The 21,699-nt window shown below is 40.6% G+C and overlaps 1 protein-coding gene across 7 annotated transcripts in view; it reads left to right on the top strand.

Moving 5' to 3' along the window:
- Positions 1–4,558: 4,558 nt before the first annotated feature.
- The window catches only part of Rdl (Resistant to dieldrin), a 59,520-nt gene continuing 42,379 nt past the window's right edge, over positions 4,559–21,699 (top strand). For all 7 annotated transcript variants that reach the window (XM_065481098.1, XM_065481102.1, XM_065481097.1 and 4 more), the window contains exon 1: positions 4,559–4,896. In XM_065481098.1, the coding sequence (XP_065337170.1) occupies positions 4,796–4,896 (101 nt within the window). In that variant the 5' untranslated portion in view covers positions 4,559–4,795. The remainder of the gene's footprint in view (positions 4,897–21,699) is intronic.

The raw sequence follows: 21,699 nt of genomic DNA, 5'->3' as shown, positions 1-21,699 counted from the left end.
ACAGAGTGACCGAGTGGCCTATATAAGCTCGCGGCGGCATTCGTGTGTCGGCGGGGCCGGCGTGTCTCGTGTGTGTGTGTGTGCAGTCAAATGGGTGTGTCGATATATAAAAGGTTGCGTTGAGCAAGGGCCGCTCACTCGCTCGCTCGCTCGCTCGCGCGCACGAACGCACTTTACTTGGCGCGCGGACCCTCGATCAATCTCGGGCCCGTCACTCACAGGTGAAAAATTCCGGCGCCGCATGCCATCTGCCACTCTGCTGCAAACAAAAGATGTACACGACAGCTCCAAAAAAAAAAAAGAAAAGTTGCTGCCGCCGCCGGCGATTTGACTTGCATCGATTTATTTCTATTCTACACGAGAGCAGTACGTCGAGTTTCAAAGGCTGCACGTCATGAATTGATTATGCTGCCGCCCCCGCGCGCCAGATTGCGAATGCAATATATGGAGACCTGGACATATTTATTAATATACGTTTGATTTTCATAAAGTCGAGGACGACGAAAGCCTGCTCCGGATTAACCATTTCTTTCCCATTCAAATCAGGAAATTTGGGAGGAAAATGTATAAGGCATTACTATACCAGTTTTGGGAAGATAGTGCTTGGATTTCGGTTGTCGACACGCAGCAACAACCGCTTCATCTGCTATTATCCGAGATATAAAAGTGGTTGTTTTATTTTAAAAGGCTTTTTTATGTCCTGAATATAGCCCAGATTGTTGCTAGATATAAATTCAAGATTGTATTCATAATCCCTTTTATTCGACCATTTTATTGACTAGTAAAAAAAATTATTAAAGGAAGACAAGTTGATTTATTATGTTGAAAAATGTATTATTAATTGAAAAAATTCTCACGCAAGGAATTTCATGGGTAACACTGAGAAAATTGCGGATTGCGTGGATTGACTAAGAAACGACATGAGTGGAATTTTAATTGAAATTTCCAATTTATTGTAGATGCGCTTTCGATTTCACAGGCCTTGCAAAGGAAATGATACGAGGAAACATAAAAATTTGGTAAAGAAGCGAGTTTTGGACCAAATCACCAGTTGAATAAGCCCTTAAGTGTTGGAAGCCGCCAACAGATGGCAACACCGTATACTTTAGTAATAAATTTAATTTTAAGGCACTTCCGCTGCGATTTCAGACTAAATCCTGCCACTGTGCATTCTTTTACTTAATACTCTTTCTTTTTAAATGCTGAAGACCAAATTCGGTTAAGCCATTCGCCGTAGAATCGTGAAAAACTATTTTTCGAAATAAAAAAATATTTTCCAACGTTTCTTCGGCGATTGGCTTAATCGATTTTGGTTTTCAGAACGTCAAAAGAATACATATTAAGTGAAGAATGCACATTAGCAGGATTGAGTCTGAAATCGCAGAGGAAGTTAATTAAAATTAAAATTATTACGAAAGTATACGGTGGCGACATCTGTTGGCGGCTTCGAACACTAATTAAGGGTTTAAACAACTAACTGGTGTATTCATGATAGGATATAATTGGAGTTATATGAATTAATTACGCCGATTGGATCAGAAATAAATAGTAGCGAAACTCGAGTACATAAAGCAAAAGAGAATAACCATCAGATTCATCTTGAATCTGACCGGCGGGAACTAATTTTAAGGCGCTTAATTAAAATAATTAGGAAGAAAGCGGTTTATTTTTTAAATTTAAAGACTGTTATTATTGATCGCTTATATATATAGTTTATGAAAAATGACATTTTTTTGTTATTTTTCCGTGTATGTGGACGACACAGACATCTCCGGTTGGGTGTATACTGTAATAATAATGAAAAAGCGCGCTATAAAAGTGTGTCGCAGGAAATTTGATCAGCGCGGCGCGCGCGAGCCGAGGCTAAATGATATTCGCGCAGGGCGCGCGCGTTTTTCGACACGACACCACCCGCCGTGTTTTTGATTGGGATGAGAGAGCGAAATGGTATAAATCCGAATTCGCGCAGCAGGCAGGGTGATGCAATTTGCCTGGGTTGCATCCCTCGCCGCCGGCGGTCGTCAATTACACTGGACGCGCAACTTTCATTATCCGATGCCGTTGTTTACAGCCGCGCGCGCGTTTTACGATCCGCACGCCTTTTACACTCGCCTATATGAATAATTTTATGTGTGTTTGTGTTTTCGTGTGCATGTCCGCACGCCTGCGATCAGTCCAATGTCTCTCTTTCACTCTCTCGCGCGCCGCAAATCCCGCTTTATTTGCGACATGGACCTCTCTTTCGGCTTTGCTCAAGCCGGCCGGGCTTTTCTCCGGCCGTAAAAATCGTTTCTTTACAATCGGCCACTTTCAAGGTGTCTCACATGGGGGCTTCCGTCCTCAATCAATGTAATGTTTATTATTTCTTTGTTTATTCTCACTTTGAAACCACATTTCACCTAAAAATAAATAAAATGACAAGTCGGAATAAAAAGGTTTAAGTAATGTATCAAAAAGATGGAAAATAAGCAGGATATTCAATGATTATGAGACAAAATGAATTGAAAATTTCCAAAATTCTAGATTGGAAAAGCACGAAGAGTGCATTTGAAATTGATAATCTCGGTCAGATTCTTTAATAATATTTTTTTGCATTTTGTGCTAAAATATTAAATTAAATTGTGCACTTTTTAATATGTCTTTATAGAACCAATTCACTTTTACTGGACTCTGTTCACAAAAATGTGAATTTCACCAGTTGCACATAAGCCCTTAGTGTTCAAAGCCACCAACAGATGGCGCCACCGTAAACTTTCGTTATAAATTTAATTTTATGGCACTTTCGCTGTGATTTTAGATTCAATGCTGTGACTGTGCATTCTTCACTTAATTTGCTTTCTTTTGACGTGCTGAAAACCAAAATAAGTCCATCCATTCGCCGTAGAAACGTTGGAAAATATTTTTTTATTTCAAAAAAATATTTTTCATGATTCCATGGCGATTGGCTTAACCGATTTTGGTTTTCAGTACGTCAAAAGAAAACATTTCAAGTGAAGAACTCACAGTGGTAGGATTGAGTCTGAAATCGTAGCGGACGTGCCTTAAAATAAAATTTATTTTGAAAGTATACGAAGGCGCCATCTGTTGGCGGCTTCGAACACACACTTGAACACTTAAGGGCTTATACAAGTAGTGCATTGAATATTTTTTCTATATAATTAACGATGATTATGCAGCCAGGAGCAAAATACATACAATTCAAATAAATCTATACCTATATTAATAAATAAATATGCTTTTTTCGGTAATTTTGCTTAGAATCCGAGCAAAAATGCACAATATTCCTATTGTTATAAATAACAATTTGGGGTCCAACCGGTATGTGCTGAATTAATAATAATTTACAATATTAGGCTCAGTTTTTGAAAATCAAAGCTCTTTATTAAGAAAAAAAAGTAGATTTCCCCATTAAATCCGTAATTTGCATGGGGAATTAAGGAAGTAACATTATTTGAATAGTTTTTATGTGCATTACTGAATTAGTCAAATCAGGACCGAAACAATTAAATATATGTAAAATTTGACCTAGTTGTTGAAAAATGGCACATGCGTGTTTTATTCGCTTAATTTTGATTTTTCTCGTCAATATCTATCCAATGCGGTGAACCATTACGAAGTAAATCCAGCTAATTTTAAATTGAGATGAAATAAATCAAGAATTGAAAAGCAAAATGACTCTCTCTATTTTGAAACTCTTCAAACGCAAAAACTGTTACTACAGAATTTTGTCAGTAAGGGCGATTTAATTTAAAAGTCATTTATCTAACAAAATTAAAACTACTTATAATTGCAAGCATTTTAATTCAGACTGCTTAAATAAATAATTGCATTTCATTTTTAAATCATTAAATTTAAATATGATTGCAATCTTAGCATCAATTAAATTATAACTCCAATAGAAAAACTTTCTCATCCTTGAACATATAGAGAAGATGCGCTATTTAACGTAAAATTGTGAGCAAACCACAGAACAGCAAGCTATTAATCAGGAATGTTAACGACAAACAGAAAATTTGTGTTTTAAACCTACATTTTCGCCTCGATCCGAATTAGCAAATAGAAAATTTGTGTTTTAAACTGACATTTTCGCATACACATACCAAAATAATTGGATTCGGAGCGTTGCGTTATACTAAATTTTAAAAAGTTACGCAAAAGTGCCACGAACATCGTGCACGCTCTCTGAAAGCGTCACGGAGCGCGGAGAGAGCGGCGGGAATGCTGCACCCTTCGGAGGGCGCGCGCGTGTGTGAGTGTGTCCGATTGTGAGGAATGCGAGCGGCGCGCCCCGGACGGGATTTGCGCGTCGCACACGTTCGCAGGCCAACACAAATATTTTCACCCCAGCGGGGGGGTTGGGGCGGGGTGGGAGGAGGTGGGTCCGTCGTTCGGTCGGTCGGTCTGTCGGTCGGTGTTGGGCTTGCTGGCGGGCGGGCGGGCGAGGGGTGCGTTGGGCGGGTGTGCAGAAGGCGCAGCTGCGGCGGCCGGGTCGGCGGCTGCAAGGCGGGGTTGGGGCAGGGTGGGGGGCGTCCGGGGGTTGCTCCACCCTTGGCCGGCTCACTCGGGAGGCAGGCAGCGCCCTGAGAGCACACGCACCCTTCGCCGACGAGTGAGACGAGCCCGTTAGCCAGCCAGCGCCCGCCCGCCCGCAGCAGCCGCAGCAAAGGTGTGCAGAACAGGCAGGATGGCCGGCCGCAGCAGGTGAGCAGGGCTGACAACATTGCGGCGCGCCGGAAGAAGAAAAAAACTATGAGGACCTGAGACGGAAGAGACACGCAGCAGAGCAGAAGGAGCGATGCGGCCCCACTCGTCTGCCCTCCTGGCCAGAGGCCTCGCCTGCTGCCTGGTGCTCGGACTCGCCTTCCTCGACCCCAAGAGGTGGGCCGCCCAAGCAGTGTGAGTACCTTTAAAAAATTTTATACTAAAAAAATAAAAATAGGGGATAGCCCTTAAAAAAAAATCCGGGAAGTGATTTAAAGGGCGGCCGATTATAACGACAATTTGGCGTGTGCGAGTGTGGATGTGTACGCGTACGAGCAGGTTTCTCTGGCTGGCTCTCTTTGTGAGCTCGCCCCTGAGCTGCAGATCAATACTTTTGTGTGCATCGCAGACACACTGAGCCAGAGCCGGAGCGGCAGGCAGGCGGGCGGGCGGCCTTGCCTCGAAAACAACCAACCAGCACCAGCCCGAGAACAAAACCCGCGGTCAATTTTGCTAATTAAAATTTCAGCTCGCGAGACGAGCGAGAAACGGAATCCTGGCTTGCTTGCTTTATTGCTTTCACGGCACCGCACAGACAAATGAGCCCGGCCGACACACTAATGCGAAATCGATCCAATTCGCACTTCTTCTTGCAGCACACGCGACGTGCCACACACCGAAAAGTTTCGGCTCGAATTGTCAGTCTGTCAGATCGGAATAGATTCGCGTCATGGAACTTTTAGTTGATCGATCTGGCGTGATTTGACTGCCCGATCAAATCTTGGCCAAACACACCCTCGATGAAAGGTTTATTTCAAGACTCGGGAGTGCTGCTTGATTGACAGCCAAACAAAAGCTGATTTGGGCTAAAAAGGGAATTTTCTAAAATTAAATAATAAAAATCTCTCTAATATCATTTTTGACCTGATTATTTCTTCCAGAAAAAAAATACAAAATAATTGTTGCATTCTGCATCATTCTCATATTTATTTTTAATCGTGTAGTGGTAGTGCAATAATTGCTATAGTGGCTCTTCACCCGTTTCGAGTGTGAGCAAACGCTGCTGGGAGGGTTGTTGCTGAGCTGGCCGGAGGTGCATTCGATTCGAAAGCAATCAAACGACAATTCGCCCGCGGCTGCTCTTTCTCTCCCTCTCGCTAAACAAAACAACTCGACGCTATACATAGCGTGTTGCGCGATTTTCGCTGACCCTCGACTTTTTGTTTGTTCCACCCGATCCGTCGGACGGCAGGCGCGCGGGCGGGCGGGTTGGCGGGTGGGCGGGCGGGAGGGCGGCGGGCGAGTCGAGGGCCCTCCACTCTGCTCCTTTCGCTGGCAAAACATGGCACGAGCCGCTTCATGCCTTTTGATGTGTGTTTGTGCGTGCCGCTGTCACTTTTCGCGCCGCACTTGCCAAACTTTTCGGAAAACGCCGATTCTGCTGGCGCTCGATGCTGGTATGCAACCGTTTCGACACGCCTGCTGCGCCGGTTGCATACCTAGAAAATAATGGCTTTCGCCCGATTATTGTGATATTTTTTTTTCATTTGCGATAGTGCTGCCGTGTCATATTTTCCTGGTGGTGGTAATTTTGTTTCTTTTTGTTATTGCTGTAATGTATTTCTTACGAAAATGTTCCGAGTTTTTCCCGATAGAGGGAAATAAAACGTGCTGTGTAGTTAAAAAGATAAATGGGTTAAAGTAGAAATTCAATTGGGACACGAGATACTTAATGTATTACAGTTAACTTGAGTTATTTTATTTATCACTCGTGAAATATCTGTTTAAGTGTGTCTATTTATTCAGTTTTTTCCTGATGGTGAAAACCAAAAGACAAATTTATTTTGATTGATAATTCTGTAAACCTATCTGGATTTAAAATTATAATTTACCTGATTTTCTCCCAAAATGTTTTTTATTTACATTGCTTTTAAACTTCTAATCTAATTTTTTATTGTACTGCAACAGAATAAAATAAATTTCGAAGTTCTTTCAGAATAAAATTGAATATAAACACATTTTATCTTCATTCTAGTATTTATTTATTATCATAATTCAACAGAAAAAACTAGAGCCTAGAAAAATATAAATTTTGGTACCTCAAAACTTTTTTGATTTAAGTTATGACATAAAAAGTCATTTTTTATTCTTGAAACCTTTAAATTCAAGATAAAACCATATTTTATGATTTTAAAACGTTACAATGCACCCAGTTTGAACAGTCTGAAGCTGGCGAGAAAGTAGGTCAAGCCTCATTCCGCTCTACGGACAGAAATCAAAGTCAGTTTTAATTCCTGTTACCATTTAAATTTCATACACAACCTCACTCATTTGATCGAAGGCATAAAATTCAGAGAATTTTTCCCTGCACCCTTCACTGTGAAGCACCTTTCATAATTTCAATTCCCCTTCATGGCTCGAGTCTCAAAAGTGCATCAGAATTACGGTCAAAGGGCCACTCGGCTCCTTTCAAATTGAAAGCGGAGGATTTTTCACTGCAGGCCGACCGCACCGCGCGGCGCAGCAGCAGCAGCGACTAATTAATCAATTAATTAAAAACGCGCCGGTCCAGCACAGCAGCACAAAGATTAAAATGCGGCGGTGGCGGGCAGCAGCAGTGTTTATTTGTAAGAGGATTAAGCTCTTAACACACAACTCGCGGCACACGCACAGCTTTATTCAAATCAAACGCGATTAGCGCAGCGCGCGCGACGATTGTTTAAAACTGCGCGCGGCGGCGCCTTTCTTTTCGATAATGTGCAAGGCAGGGGCTCGTTAGTCTGATCCCCGCAAATCCGTGCCGTACTGCCAAATAAATGAGAAACACGCAAATGAGGCCTTATTTATGCGCGCGGACGGGACCGAATTAACGGCCGCCGGATTACGCGCCGCGCTGCTCCCCCGGTCTTAATTATTTTCACCAAGTCGCCGCCCGCCCTGGGAGAAGAGTAAATTGTGCACTTTGGCCTCGCTGCGTTGAAAGAGAGGGATTGTCCCTGAATTCAAATTCGCTCGGGCATGAAAGACGCTTTTAGTTTGTTTTAATTAAGGAGCAGAAAACCAGAGGAGCTTGTAAACTGCGTTTCTCCGTTTGATCCAGATGAATCCAGCTTGATTTCAATTTTTTATTTTAAAGAATTTTATTGTAAACATCAGAAAGTTTTCACATAGCTTCTCAGAATATTCACTGCTTGGATCTTTAAATAATTTTTAACTTTTGTTTATCTTAAATGTAACTTTATATTATGTGTTTGTTTGTAAGATTAGTTATAATTCAATTATTACTACACAAAATTAAAATAAATAAAATATTAAGTTAAATTTTTTTTTTAAATTTTTACATTTATTTTTTATTAATATTATTACTAAAACATATTTTTATAATTTAGTATTAATTAATTTGCATACAAAACCTTAACTTTGAGATTTAAAATTAGAAAATGTGCTTTTCTTTGTAAATAAATTTTAGCTCATCAAGTCAATCATATTGAAATAGAAATTCATAATTAAAATTAAAACTCTCAAAGTAAGAAGTAAGTTTTACATTAAAATTCAGGTTACATTTTGGGTTTAGAAAATGATAATCCGACAAAAATTAACCAGAAAATTAGATAAAATTTCAAAACCATTTTTATTTGAAACTAATGGGGTATTCGAAGAGTTCAGTTTTTGTCTTGTTTGTCACACAGGCAATATGGCGGCAGTTAAGGTGTTCCAGTTAATATGAACAGCGTGTTTTTTATTTATTTTGAGATGAATCGTGGTTTTATACAATTTGTTTACATTTTCAAGCGTTAGATAAAATGGAAATTCGAAACAAATCCTCATTTTCAAAGCACAACACCCTGCTAATATATATTAGACGTGCTGAAAACCAAAAGAAAGCTTTTAATAAAAAATCTCATTATTTGCTGGCGTTTCTATTGCGATTGATTGAACCTGTTTTGGTTTACAGAACATCAAATGCAAAATTTTCCCACCAGAAATAAACAAAACCAGGATTGAAACCGAATTCCCAGTCCAATAGCAACCGGAAATTGTAAATAAATTATGGCGCCATCAAATGCCGAAATGTCACTATTTAATTTTGACCATGAAACCGGGCTGAAAGCGGCCATATTTGCGCAAATCTCACTGCAAGTCGCATATATACTACACGACTCGGGACAGAGGCAGGGTCGAGTTTAATTTTCCACACTTGCATCAGGCAAATGCTCCCGACAAAAAACACTCGTCTTGTTTCTTCCGAGAATATAAGTGGATCACTGCTGACGTTCTCCACACCTCGCAAATTGATTCTTTTCCGTTTGCGGCGGCAATCCTCTTGCTTCAAGTGTGCGCGCGCGGAATAAACTTGCGGGCCGCTTACGCAGAGCGGAGATCAAAGGCGCGCGGCGCCGAGAGATGAAAGCAGGTGCGCGCGTCTCGGCGCGACGTGTGAAAGCAAGTGTCACTTGATCTCGACGCGTTCGGAATTCGGCGGCAACGGCGGCGGCGAGCTCGTTTCGGCGAAATGGGATCTGCTAGTGGCGCTGGCGGGTAATGAGTCTCGTTTCGCAAATGTTGCAACAGCAGCCAGCCAGCCAGCACCGAGAGAAAGAGAGAGAGAGAGAGAGAGAGAGCTCTCCGATAACGACGCGCGCGTGCTGCGTCATAATGGAGAACATGGCTCGGGGGAAATCGCGCGCGCGCTCCAGACGACGAGGAAGAGACTCTTTTCCGAGATGCTGCCCCATTTGCATTGCCTCTCTTTCTCTCTGTGACGATTGCGAGCCAATTTTTGCAGATTTGCGCCCTGCAGCGGCACAAACACAGGCACACAGGCCTCTTGCTTTCGATGCGCCGGAAGAGCTAGTTTGTCTCGGCTCGAATTGTGACGAGGAAAACGTCTTGAAAAGCGTCTCTTTGGTTCATTTGTTGCCTTGATTTATTGATGTACTCGAAATAAACTTGAGAGGTTCGAGAAAAACCTTGACAACTCGAATTGGAAACTTCAACTCTTTTATTGAATCATAAAATAAACTGGTTTGGCAGTTTGAGTAAATTGCTATATATAGTTTTCGAGGTTACCGACAGGTGGTTTCAATTTTGTGCCTCGTTCGGCGGTTTACACACACACAAAAAGTCACAGCAGTTTAATCAAAACACTATGTTTCCACTCTCAACGTTTTTATCCGCATTTGCGTTGGGCTGAAATCGAGCATTCGCTGGCCATTAGTCAGCAAAATTTCATCTCCTAAGTGTCTTGGCACATTTTCCGAATCCGGCCGGCCGGCCGGCCAACAACTTTTGCCAGCGGCAGCAGCAGCAGCAGTGCAAATTAGGCGGAAAGCTTTCTTTCTTTCCTTGCTGTCCCGTCGAGTGGGGGATATGTACTCGCGAAAACACGAGAAAAACAAACAAATCGAGCTGGCGGGCGGGCGGAATGGAGAGCTAGCTGGAATGCAGCTCGAGCGGTGACGTCACACAACCCCCAGGAAGATGCCTGCCATTGACGTCACCGTGTTGAGCCAACTCGCGCCCCTTTGTGTGTGTGTGTGTGTGTGTGTTAGTGGCAGCAGCGCGGCCCTTGCGCTGCAAAACGGAGAGAGAGAACGAGCGGACGGACGTGCGGACAGGGGAGGGGGAGGGCAGTCGGCGGGGGAAGGGGGCGAATATATCCTTTGACCCAGGCAAAAGGGAAAATGGCACACTTTGGTCCAATTATTTGAATCAATACTCTCTCACACTCTCGATATGCACGCCGCTATATGCTCCTCCAGGGGGGACGTTTGTCCTCTCTCGCTAGAGGGTTGTAAATAATAATAATCTATAGACATGCAGTTGGGATCTTTCAGTTCTTTGCCAGATAATAGACCTTTTAGGCGGTAATTTCGGAATGAATTGGTTGCTTGTTTTTACAACCTAGACTTTTGTCCCAATGTAACAGCTTTTTGTTGATAATTTGTTATTCAGAGCATTTATAAAACTGTTGGTGCTGTTTTTTTTCAAAATATCTCATTTTTAGAAGAAATGTTTCGTTTATAAAACAATCAAACCGTAAAAATCTTCTTCTATTTTGACTGTACATACGGTATGTTATGTTCCAGCCAAAAAGACATTTAGATTAATGACTGATTTCTAAAATGTAGCATAAATGACGCGTGTATACAGTCAAATTCACAAGAATTAAATTTTAAAACCATGAAATATTTTGGTGGTTTTCCGTATTTTTAAAAAAAATAATGATAGTAAAATTGGCATGCATGCTGGTGTTTTGGTATTTCCATTCCTGGAAAAAATATTAAAAAAACGAATTGATATTAAAATTTACACAATTTAAGAAGGAAAGGGACAAAAAATTCTTCAGTTTTAACCAGAAAAAATAATTCATTCAATTTCAATGTATTGGGAATTGTTAAATATTCAGAAAATTAAAAATTGGCTAGAAACGAAACCTGCCATAATTGAAAGCTGAATTCCTGATACGTTCCGATCTTTTCTAGCTGAAAGGAATTTTCTAAGAGCTAAATTAAAACAGATTTCAACTCATAAGCCAGGGAGGCTTATAAAGGCTCTTGAAAATTTACATTCACGCGCAGATATGACGTCTGGTGGAAAAGTTACAAACGTAAAATTAAAATTTTATCATGAAAATACCTTCAGCACAATTAATATTTTTGTTGTTTTTCTTTGCTAAACACCTGATTAGCCCGGTGATTGGTGAATTGACCGTTAGATGGCAAATCAGGCTAATGGAAATCTAACAAAATACGCTGAAATTAAATTATTAGGTCGGCACGCCTCTTTTTGACGCTTCTGATTGGCCGCTGGACTGTCTCCTGATTGACCTCCATTATTTCGACACCATATTGACTTCTGACCGGCGGGAACCAACACAGATTGCAACCAAGACCCTGGAGATTTACAGAAAATTTCAAGATAGATTGCAGATATACTGACCCAATTTTGCACGTATTGCTGAAAAAGCAATTGACTTAAAAAACCTCTACAAATTTATTTATTTTTTTATCATTCTAAAAATAATCTCTTGCCATTTTACAAATTCAAATATATTTCAGTCGCAAAAATTTTAAATAAAAATCTTCGGTGGAAATTTCCGAGACCTAGTTGCGTGGAGCCGACTCGATATTGCAAGTCAATCGTCTGCGATCCGCAAGCGTCGCGATAAGGGCGTCAAATGGCAGAGATGGATGGATGCGTGAGCGCCCGCGGGGGATTCTCGCTCGCTCTCGCCCGATATATCCGCGCGCGCCGACTAGTTGACCCAGTCGAAGTTCCGATTCGCCCTCTGACGTGTGTCAGGGGGATAATGCACGCCGATCGTTTCCGCAAAATCAAAAGGGTTGGCACGGTGGGTGGGTGGATTGAGCTGTGCGAGAGCGAATCCATCAAAAGCGGCCCCGGATTAGAATTGAAGAGGCGAAGAGCCAATTTGTCAAGTGCGCGCTGCTCCGCTTTATTTGCTCTCTCTCTCTACGCGCGCGCGTCCCCTCGGGCTCACAAGGGAAATTTAACTCTCAGGGGTCGCTTTTTTGGCCTCGACTGCGTGAATTTTCCGCTGCCAGCTCTTTGAACCAGAAAACCAAATCAAAATTAATCTCGATGCCATGTTTTTGTCCAATCTGCTCTACTAAATTCCAAGAGGAATTAAAAAAATAAATAAAAAACCTTGTTACATTTTTAATCCGTCTCATTTTTAAATTTTAAAGCGTGAAGTTAAAAAAATTAACATTAAAATTGATCAACGGGGGCCGGGTGACGATCTGTGTTGGTTCCCGCCGGTCAGAAGTCAATATGGCGTCGAAATAATGGAGGCCAATCAGGAGACAGTCCAGCGGCCAATCAGAAGCGTCAAAAAAGAGGCGTGTTGATCTAATAATTTCATTCCCGCGTATTTTGTTACATTTTCTTTGACCTGATGTGCCATCTAATGGTCGATTTGCCAATCACCGGGCTAATCAGCTGTTACTAAAGAAATAACAACAAAAATATTCATTGTACTGAAGCTATTTTCATGATAAATTTTCCAAGCTAATTTTATTTTACGTTTTTAACTTTCCCGCCGTACTCTACCAGACGCCATATTTGTGCGTCGCGTGAATCCAGCCCCCGGTGATGAGTAGGAAAAGGGACCGTTTTAAAATTATACAAAGTGGCTTCATCTCCAAAAAACGTTTACAAAATCTGAGCGAAAATTATGAAAAATCTCATCTGCTATCTGGGTTTTGTCCTCGTTCTACGAGGACATTTCGTTGCTGAACTTTGAAGAGACACTTTATAAAAATGCTAAGGAAGCGGCGCGTTGACCCTTCAGAGCCGGCAGGCATCACGGGGCGCATTTCTCCCTCGAGGACTGTAAAACTCAAATGTTATTGCGCGCGCGACGAAAAAGAAGCCGTTCTGGTGCTGCGCGATATTTCCGAGATTAGCCAAACGAATTCGCCCGGCAGCCAGTCACGCAGGCCACAAAAGGAAAAGGCAAGAAAGCACTTTGGGCCCGGTGCGATAAAAAATCTAGTTCAATTAATTACAAATGAAATTATTGGCCTGGCCATTGTGTTGTGTGTGTGATGGCGTGAACCGAGCAGCCTTTTCTCACAAATATAAATGTTGGGCAAGGTGCAGCAACGGTCTCTCGCGCATTGTTCCGACATACCTCGATACAGATCGCGCGCCGGGAAAATTTATACCACGCGCTTATTATTTATTGCTGGCACACACACCAACGCGCGCAACCCCGTCGCTCGTGAGAGAGATTAAAATTCGGTTTGCTATTTTCGGGCTGGTATCGATCAGGAAAACGTGCCGTTGGACTTTCGGGAAATTTCTTTATTGCTCTAATTGCGACTGGCTCGACCGAAAATAGCCAGGATTGCTAAATGTGGTGATAAATATCTCTGGTGGAGAAATTATCCACGTAGGGATATTATTTGCATCACGGAAAGTGTTAATCTGGAGTGCCTCAAAAGTACTTAAATTAAAGAAAATCGCAGCGGGGACCAGATTCGTACGACGCGCAGATATGGCATCCGGTGGAAAATGGCGCGAAAAATCTGTCACGTGAAAATGCGCGAAAAGAATCAAGTTTTCGTCAATATTGTGACATGATTTGTATTACTTGTACTAATTGTGTCTTTTGATCGTACAAACAAACTCTTGACACTCGTACGGCAATCCAAAGAGAGCTTTTTGCTGCCCATATTCAGACGCCATCTTGGATCTGCGCAGTGCGAACCAATTTTATCCCACATGTGGCTCCCGCTGGAAAATCGAAGGGGTCCTTCTTTGATGAACTAATGAATTAAACAAGTAATTATAATTTCGGTTTCTTTGAAGAGGGAAATCGATCAATTAATTACGTAGGAATAATTATCCTGCGATTTTTTAACTATTTAAATTAAAGCTAGAGTGATGTTTTCTTTCGAAATTAAATCTATTTGCCACAAGATACATATGAAGCCGTCATTTTTTAAAATCACAGCTTTCCATATGAAAATAAATCAGATAAATGCATAAAACCTGCAGTGAATGAAGCCTGCTAGTAAAAATTGACCACCGAACCAATCCCTTCAAGTACTCTGGTGAAAAAACAAGTTTTTTCGGACACATGTCTATTTTTTAATCCGATTTGACGCTGCTTATTCCACTGCAAAGCTGTCATTTCGGCTCGAGGGCTTTAATCGAGTCGTCTGGGGTACGACTATAATTGGCAGGGTTACCACACATGCACCTGCGTCGGTGGTGCGGAAGCGTCTAGACTGCCGACGCGCCAATATCTGACCTGCACATTACCAATTTAGCTGCGGCTTAATATTTCACGAAGAAAGCAGCACAGTTGTGTTCCTTTTGTCACACTCGGTCGGTCGGCTGGCTGGCTCTGGAGAGGCCGTTTGATCCGCTCTTTTCCGAAAATGAAAGGCCGTGTCATTAAAAGAACTCTGCCATCGCGACGAGAGCCTCCTCCTGCACCCCTCCGACAAACAGATAAAATCTTTTCCGACGACATCCGGAGAGACGTCTTCTATAATAAATATTGTGTGCCGCCAAACTCCTTTTGGGGCCACCGGGCCAAACATTTTGTCACGATCCGTTTCCTGCCTCATTTAATAACTCGATCCTGATTCGTTTATTTGAGCTTTCAAAACCAAAGCTAATTATTATTTAAAAAAATTCAAACACGAACAGTTTTAAATTAAAAACACGAATTTAAACGAATAAAATTAACTGTGGCTTCAATCAATTCTGTGCAAGTTGTCAAGTTTGATTTTTTTTCATTAAAGTAGCGAACAAGAAATTGTTGTTAACAACGTTAATTAATATTAATCGGCGCAGAGCTATTAATATTTTATTTTAATTCTTTAGCTTTAGAGATTACAATTATTGACACAATTTTTTAAATTAATAAATGACAATGTTTGAACTAATTAAAAATATGTTGTTTTTAATTTTTAGGAAGTTTAAAAATTTGGTTTTTAATAAAAATAAAAATTCAGTAAAGAACTATTTATACGCACTTTGATTAAAAACTCATTGGGGCACAAAAGAAGTCGGATTCAAGAAGTTAGCAATGCAAATTTCAGGATGGAAAACAGGCAGGCAAAGTTACTAATTTGGAAGTCAAAAAGCGGGAGTTGTTGGCAGCAAGTCGCGGCTGCCCGGCCTTTTCCTGCCGAAAGCCAATTGAGAAGTTTCGCCCGGCGAAAACTTGTTTCAACTCGCGTTTGCACAATAATGCGTTTGCAGGACGGAATTTCCAATACGGGCGCACGCACGCACGCTGGGGCTGGAAATTGTGGCTCGTTTGGCCGCCGGCGGTGGCGGCGAAGCCGTCGAAGCCGTCGTTGCCGCAATCAGAACCTTTTTCGTCGCTGGCAATCAGGCCAAATTGGCCGCTCGCGCGCGCGGATAATCTGGCGGCGTGTGAAAGGGCTATTGATTGGCAATCGCGTCGAGACGACGAGCCCGGAGCTCACGTCACAATGCAATTGGATTCTGCTGGAAAATACGTAATCCGAGCAGGTGTGATCCGCACACGAAATCCGTCAAAGGCCCCGCGGCGTGCCGTGCTCTATTTTCGTCCCTCGAAATGTCGGAACGAATCGCCAAAGATAGATCGGCGGGGCTTATGATTGACTTTCTTTGCAATAAAAAAAACAACAAAAGGCGCCACTGCGAAAATATTCTGTAAGGGGATCGATACTGCGGGAAAGAATAAAGAACGAAAATTCATTATTTTAGATTGAATTATTTGCTACATCAAATTTAGATTATTTTACGAACAAAATATGTATCGTTCGTTACCTATACGTTACCCTAATATAATTATTCTGATACGAAATAATGTGATTCTCAAATAGTCATGATTTTACATTTATAATTATAGGAGAATTTTCGGAATTCCAGTACAAAAAATTGAAAGAAGGATATTATATCGGTTCAAACTTATCTAAACCTTTGATTTTGATTCTAAAATAAAATAAAAATTACAATTTATTAAAAATTATTGAAAAATAGGATGATTTTCTTTATTGTCAATCCGGGTAAAATATTAGGTAACCATAAAAAAATATTTATTTGCATTACTTTCATTAATTTTTTTCATCGGTTAGTCCAGATCTTCCTAAACCATTAGTTTAATTAACTAAGTCGGTCTGGAGAGCAGTTGAAGAGAGTCTTCATTTGTAGAACAGCTGACGTCAAGGAAGTAGCGGGAAATTGAGGGCTCCTAAAACAGCTCAGAAGATTTTAGGTGTGGCTCAAAGGTCTGGAAATTGCGTAGTTCATGCTCATTAGGCTTCTAAACGCAAAAATTAGGAAAAAATTAGGAAAGAACTTCAAATTTAGTGCATAAACCAAAGTTTTTAAACATTTTCTTACTAGATACTAGATAAATTAAAAACAACGATGCCTAAAAATAAGATTTTAGACTGAATGGAGTTTAGGGCAAAACGACTTCAATTTTAATTGTTAATATGAATCTGTTTATTCTTTTTGTCCCCAATAAAAAATGATGTGCATATACAGCAAAATTCCAAAGCGAAATATAATTGTTCCCTTTTCTTGAAATACTGTTAAAATCGGGAAAGAGCTAAAATTTCCTCAGGTTGCCGTTTAAATTTATGGGAAAGTCAGCTCAGTGTTTGTATGCAAATTAATTGGCGAGTACTTTCTCCCTATTGAAAAACGTGATTTACTTTGCCAGGAGATAAATTTAGCTCGTAATTCGCGCAGCGCTGGAAGGAATGCTACGAGGGAAATCAAAATCAAGGAAAAAATCATTCAAAAACCAAAATAAATGTTCAAATTAATTTATTTCCATGCATAAAATACCTTTTATAGAATCATCATATCACAATTTTTACCGTTTCGCTCGTTAAAGATAAGGGCTTTTTCCTAGAATTATAAATTTTCAGAGGCGCTCATTTTGAACGGTATAATATATATATGGGCGGCGGAAAACAGGCGTGGCACGCGAGTGGAACGAAAACAATCGGGCGCAATTCCGCGAAGCATCTATCACGCGGCAGCCGAGGAAACGCAGGGTGCGCGTTTTTCGATTCCATTTATTTTGGCAAAAGCAGCGGCGGCGGCAGATCCCGCGCCGGGGCCAAGTTTGCAGCCACGCACGCACCGCTGCCGCATACACCACCGCCGCGCGCCGCTGGCCGGAGAAAACAATTATTTGCACTTCCTGAGAAATAAACACGGATATTTATCGTTCAGGCAGCAATTTTTCCGCTGCTGCTGGCGCGGCCTGATTCCCCCTGTCAGCACGTAAATTGTGCTCACAACAACAGGACGCGCGCGCGGCAATGTGTGTGTGTGTGTGTGTGTGTATGAGCAGGGTGTGCACACCCAAGACACGGGCGCCGCGCAAAGTGGAGCAGGCACGACTTGCGTGGAATCTAGGCCATTGTTGCTGCCCGACACACCCTTATTGTTGCTACACGCGGAAATTTATAATCTATAGATAGGATTGATACAGAGCTAAAATACGGAACATTCTTGCTGTCAGAGCATTGCAATTTGGATATTGATTAAAGCAAGATCCTCTTTTGACCAGAAAAAAATAGCTAAGGCCAACTATTTTTTATGAACTGCTTATTTTAGCCAACAACTAATCAAAATTATCAGTTAATCGATTTACTAAAGAGGATTGATGCTTAAAAATCGGAAAAATTCTTATTGCCAATGCATGAACTCATCCCTTAGGATCCAGTTGAAGCCAAAATTGACCTAAATAGTGCTGTAATTTTTTTTTTAAAGTTGCTGCTAAGTTAGAATGCTTTTCAAATGGCGAGGAGTCTCCTTACTTGAAATCTGATTGTATTTGACAACAAGGAGTTTCCCTAAAAGGTTTTATACGCTTTTGGACAGATCTCGACGAGAGGAATCGAAATTTGCCAAGATAATGTGGTCTAGCGCTGTTAATTTTGGATAAAATTTGAATGTTTAAGGTCCTTTTACGATTATTGCAAATTGTAGAAATAAATTGCGTATCGATCAACTGCTTATTGCATCCAACAATGCAATTAAATTGCAATTGTCACCCTGTATCAATCCAATTTAAGCCTGATCTTTACAGAATGTTATACATAAATCCAAAAAATAAAGCTGTTGAAAAGTTAAAATACTTAAATTTAGCTTAAATATTGGCCACGGATATATTCAATATGGGGAAAACTCACAAAATAACCAAGTTTAGCGGCAATCCGGTATTTTTTTTCGCAAAATTACCTATATACATTTAATTCTAGGTGATTTTCCAAATTAAGAAGAAAAATAGAGACTACAAAACTGGAAGGAGATTTAAATTTCTATTTTTTTTAAATAAATTAATTATATTTGAAATAAACTCATCTTAAGTACATGTTTTTGCTAGTTCTGACGTAAAATTTTGTGCCATAAAATTGAACTACCTTGGTAAATCATTTTATTATTAATTTTTATTTGTTTAAGTGCATTATTTTATTATTTAAAACGGAGTTTATTCCTAATATTCCACCACCAACTTGTATAACTTGAGGATGTCTCCCAAAACAGCGGTGGCCAGATTCTTGCGACGCGCAGATATGGCGTCCGGTGGAGTTTGGCGCGAAAAAACGGTCACGTGAAAATGTGCGAAAAGAACCATGTTTTCGTCAATATTGTGACATAATACATAATTTGCATTACTCGTACTAATTGTGTCTTTTGGATCGTAAAAACAAACTCTTGAAACTCGTACGGCAATCCAAAGAGAGCTTTTTGTTTCCCGCATTCAGACGCCATCTTGGATCTGCGCAGTGCGAACCAATTTTATTGCACATCTGGCCCCCGCTGTCCCAAAATATTACATTTTCAAGAAAAAATAGCTTGGTGAGTCATTTTTAAGGAATTATAATTGCTAAAATCTAAATAAAAGCAGAATTTAACGCTTTGAAACAGAATTTATCATTTTTCTTAAGGCCTAGAAGTGTCACCCCCTTGAAAGAGACGTGTATACAGATGTAAAAAAGAAAAAAAAGATTCCGAGTGAGAGTTGACAAACAAAGAAGGTTGAGTACGTTGTGCTGCACAACACACGAACAGCAGCAGCAGCAGCAGGGAGCGAGCTAGTGGGAAAACAAGCCGAACCGCAGCTGCATTGATCTGCGGGCGCGCGGAGGAAAGTATGCAACCGGGTCAGCGCGCGTTGCCGACAGGTTGCCTATCCACGCTCGATTGCAGGCGTTCGACGCGGGCTAATCAGCGCGCGAGAGAGGCTAATTAAAAGGCACTCCTCGCGACGACAACGACGACGACGATTCGAGTAGTTTTATTAGGCGGCCCCAACGAGACACGACGCCACTCGGCGCCACGAGAGCCAGAGATGCTGAATTATTGATCGGCCGCTCACTCACTCACTCACTCTCAGAGTCACGCTGCTCTCTCTCTCTCTCTCCTTTCGATGTGTGTGTACTCTCGTCGAGCCACTCGACCCGGCGATGGTCTCTTCTCCATCCGCCTGCTTGCCCGCCCGCCAGCCGCGATACGGATCGCTTTCTGAACTCACGGCAAGTGCTTTGTTGAGCATCGATTTTCTGCCCGATTCTCTTTTCTGTTTGTTCTCGCGCGTGCGACGCCCGCCGATTTTCTCGCCGCTAAATCCCTTTCCGTCACCGCTTTCAAATTTGTGAGAGAAATCGAGACACGGGAGTGTGTTCAGTTTTGCGATAAAGAATAACATTTTCCTGAGTTTCTTGTATCTAGAATTTCTTTTAGGAATTCAGCTTAATATTGAAATTTTTGTAAAATTTATTTATTAACTGATTGAAGTATTTTTCCAAGAATATTAATTAATAAAAATGCACAGTTTTCATTCTAATAAACCAAATTGGTTGTATTAAAAAATAACAAAAAAGAAAAAGTTGTCGATTTTTAAAGATTCATTCTTGTATTTTTTATTTTATTTTTTTATTTGAAGGGTCGAATTCTCTTTGGTATAAAAATTGTATAACTTTATTGACTTCTTGTAAATTCTCAACTGCACACTTTCAATTTTATTTCAGATCTTTTGAGGACAAAATTTCAATCGTGTGATGTCAATTTCTTTTTTGAAAAGCAAGCAAGATTGCAACGCATAATGCTACATTTTTGTCCTCATTTATAGAGATAATTTAATTATATAAATTGGCTGTCTGAAATTTTATGCGCCATCACTTTGCCATTACCTTATTATACTGTAACATTTTCAATTAATGAAGTGTAGATCGTATTATTATTTATTAAATTTCTTAGAGTACAAATGTATATGTATCTTACTAATAAATTGAAATTCAATTAAAAAAATAAAAAATTAATAACAAATGATATAAAAATTAAATAAAATAAGAATATATATTTTATCATGAATTTTGTAAGCTACCAGTTTACCACTGTTTCAATTATTGTAATATTTTTTAATTTTAATTTAAAAAAAAAAATTGGAATGAAACTAACCTTTAAATATAATAAACTACTCACAAATTATTATTCAATTTAAGGGTTAGAGGTGTTAGACAATAAATTTAAGACACGCAGTAAAAAGCTAACGTCATGAGAGTCAAAATCAACCCCAAAAGCATGAAAGAACACAAATCTGTCGTTCGGCAGAAAATCCTATCGCTGCGCAAACACGATTCTATGCTCAAAGACGGCGGAAAGAGAAAGAAAGAAAGCTGCTCCTTTCTATGCACCCCTTCTACGAGCGGCCCGAGGGCAGCTGGGACGCTTCGTTAACCGTGGCAAAATATTTAAACAACAGAATAAAGTGAAAAAGCTGCAGTGCTATTAACGTTCGCCGTCGACAGAGAGGAGAGAGCGAAGGGCCAGGAGGCGATAAAATCTTAAGGCGCCATTTGAATTTGCCATTCAGCGCCGGGGACGTGAAAAAGGATTTTTTTTCTTTGAAAAATTGAGAAATTTGACCAGGAAAAATAAATTTGATTAAAAAATGACGGAGAAAAATTTTTAAATTCAATTTTAATGTTTGTAAAATAAAAATATAAAAAATTGGAGCCGAGGAAAATTGATTTTGTGTCTTTAAATTTTACAAAAAAGAGAAACATTTTTTTTTATCTGTAAATTGATGTTGGGTGAAAAAGGGTATAACCAAGTAGTTTCAATTTTTTTAAACCTATTTTAAAAATAAAAAAATTAATTTAGGAACTAATGATTTGTGTACAAAATCATCAGACGGTGCAATTCATTGAAGAGCAATTGACAAATGGAAAAAAACTGCTAAAAAAATGAGGGGATCGAACAAATTGGTGGATCTAGGCGAGCGATGCTTCACTTCCCGGTGGGGAGCAGAGTGTTTGCCGTTTTTAGTGGGTCAGCGGCGCGGAATGATGGCCGATATCTGGCGCGGGATCAGCAGCTGCTTGCGCTTGGTGCAGAGAGGGAGGCCGGCCGGGGGCTGCCGCTGCTGCCGCCGCCTCTTTTAAGTGCCTGCTCTCTCTCTCTCTCTCTCTCTCTCTCTCGCTCGCTTGCTTG

The sequence above is a fragment of the Cloeon dipterum genome, chromosome 2 (genome assembly GCF_949628265.1).
Source record: "Cloeon dipterum chromosome 2, ieCloDipt1.1, whole genome shotgun sequence".
Classification (NCBI taxonomy): domain Eukaryota; kingdom Metazoa; phylum Arthropoda; class Insecta; order Ephemeroptera; family Baetidae; genus Cloeon; species Cloeon dipterum.
The sequence above is the reverse complement of the archived record's forward strand: the minus strand, read 5'-3'. Positions and strand labels throughout refer to the sequence as shown.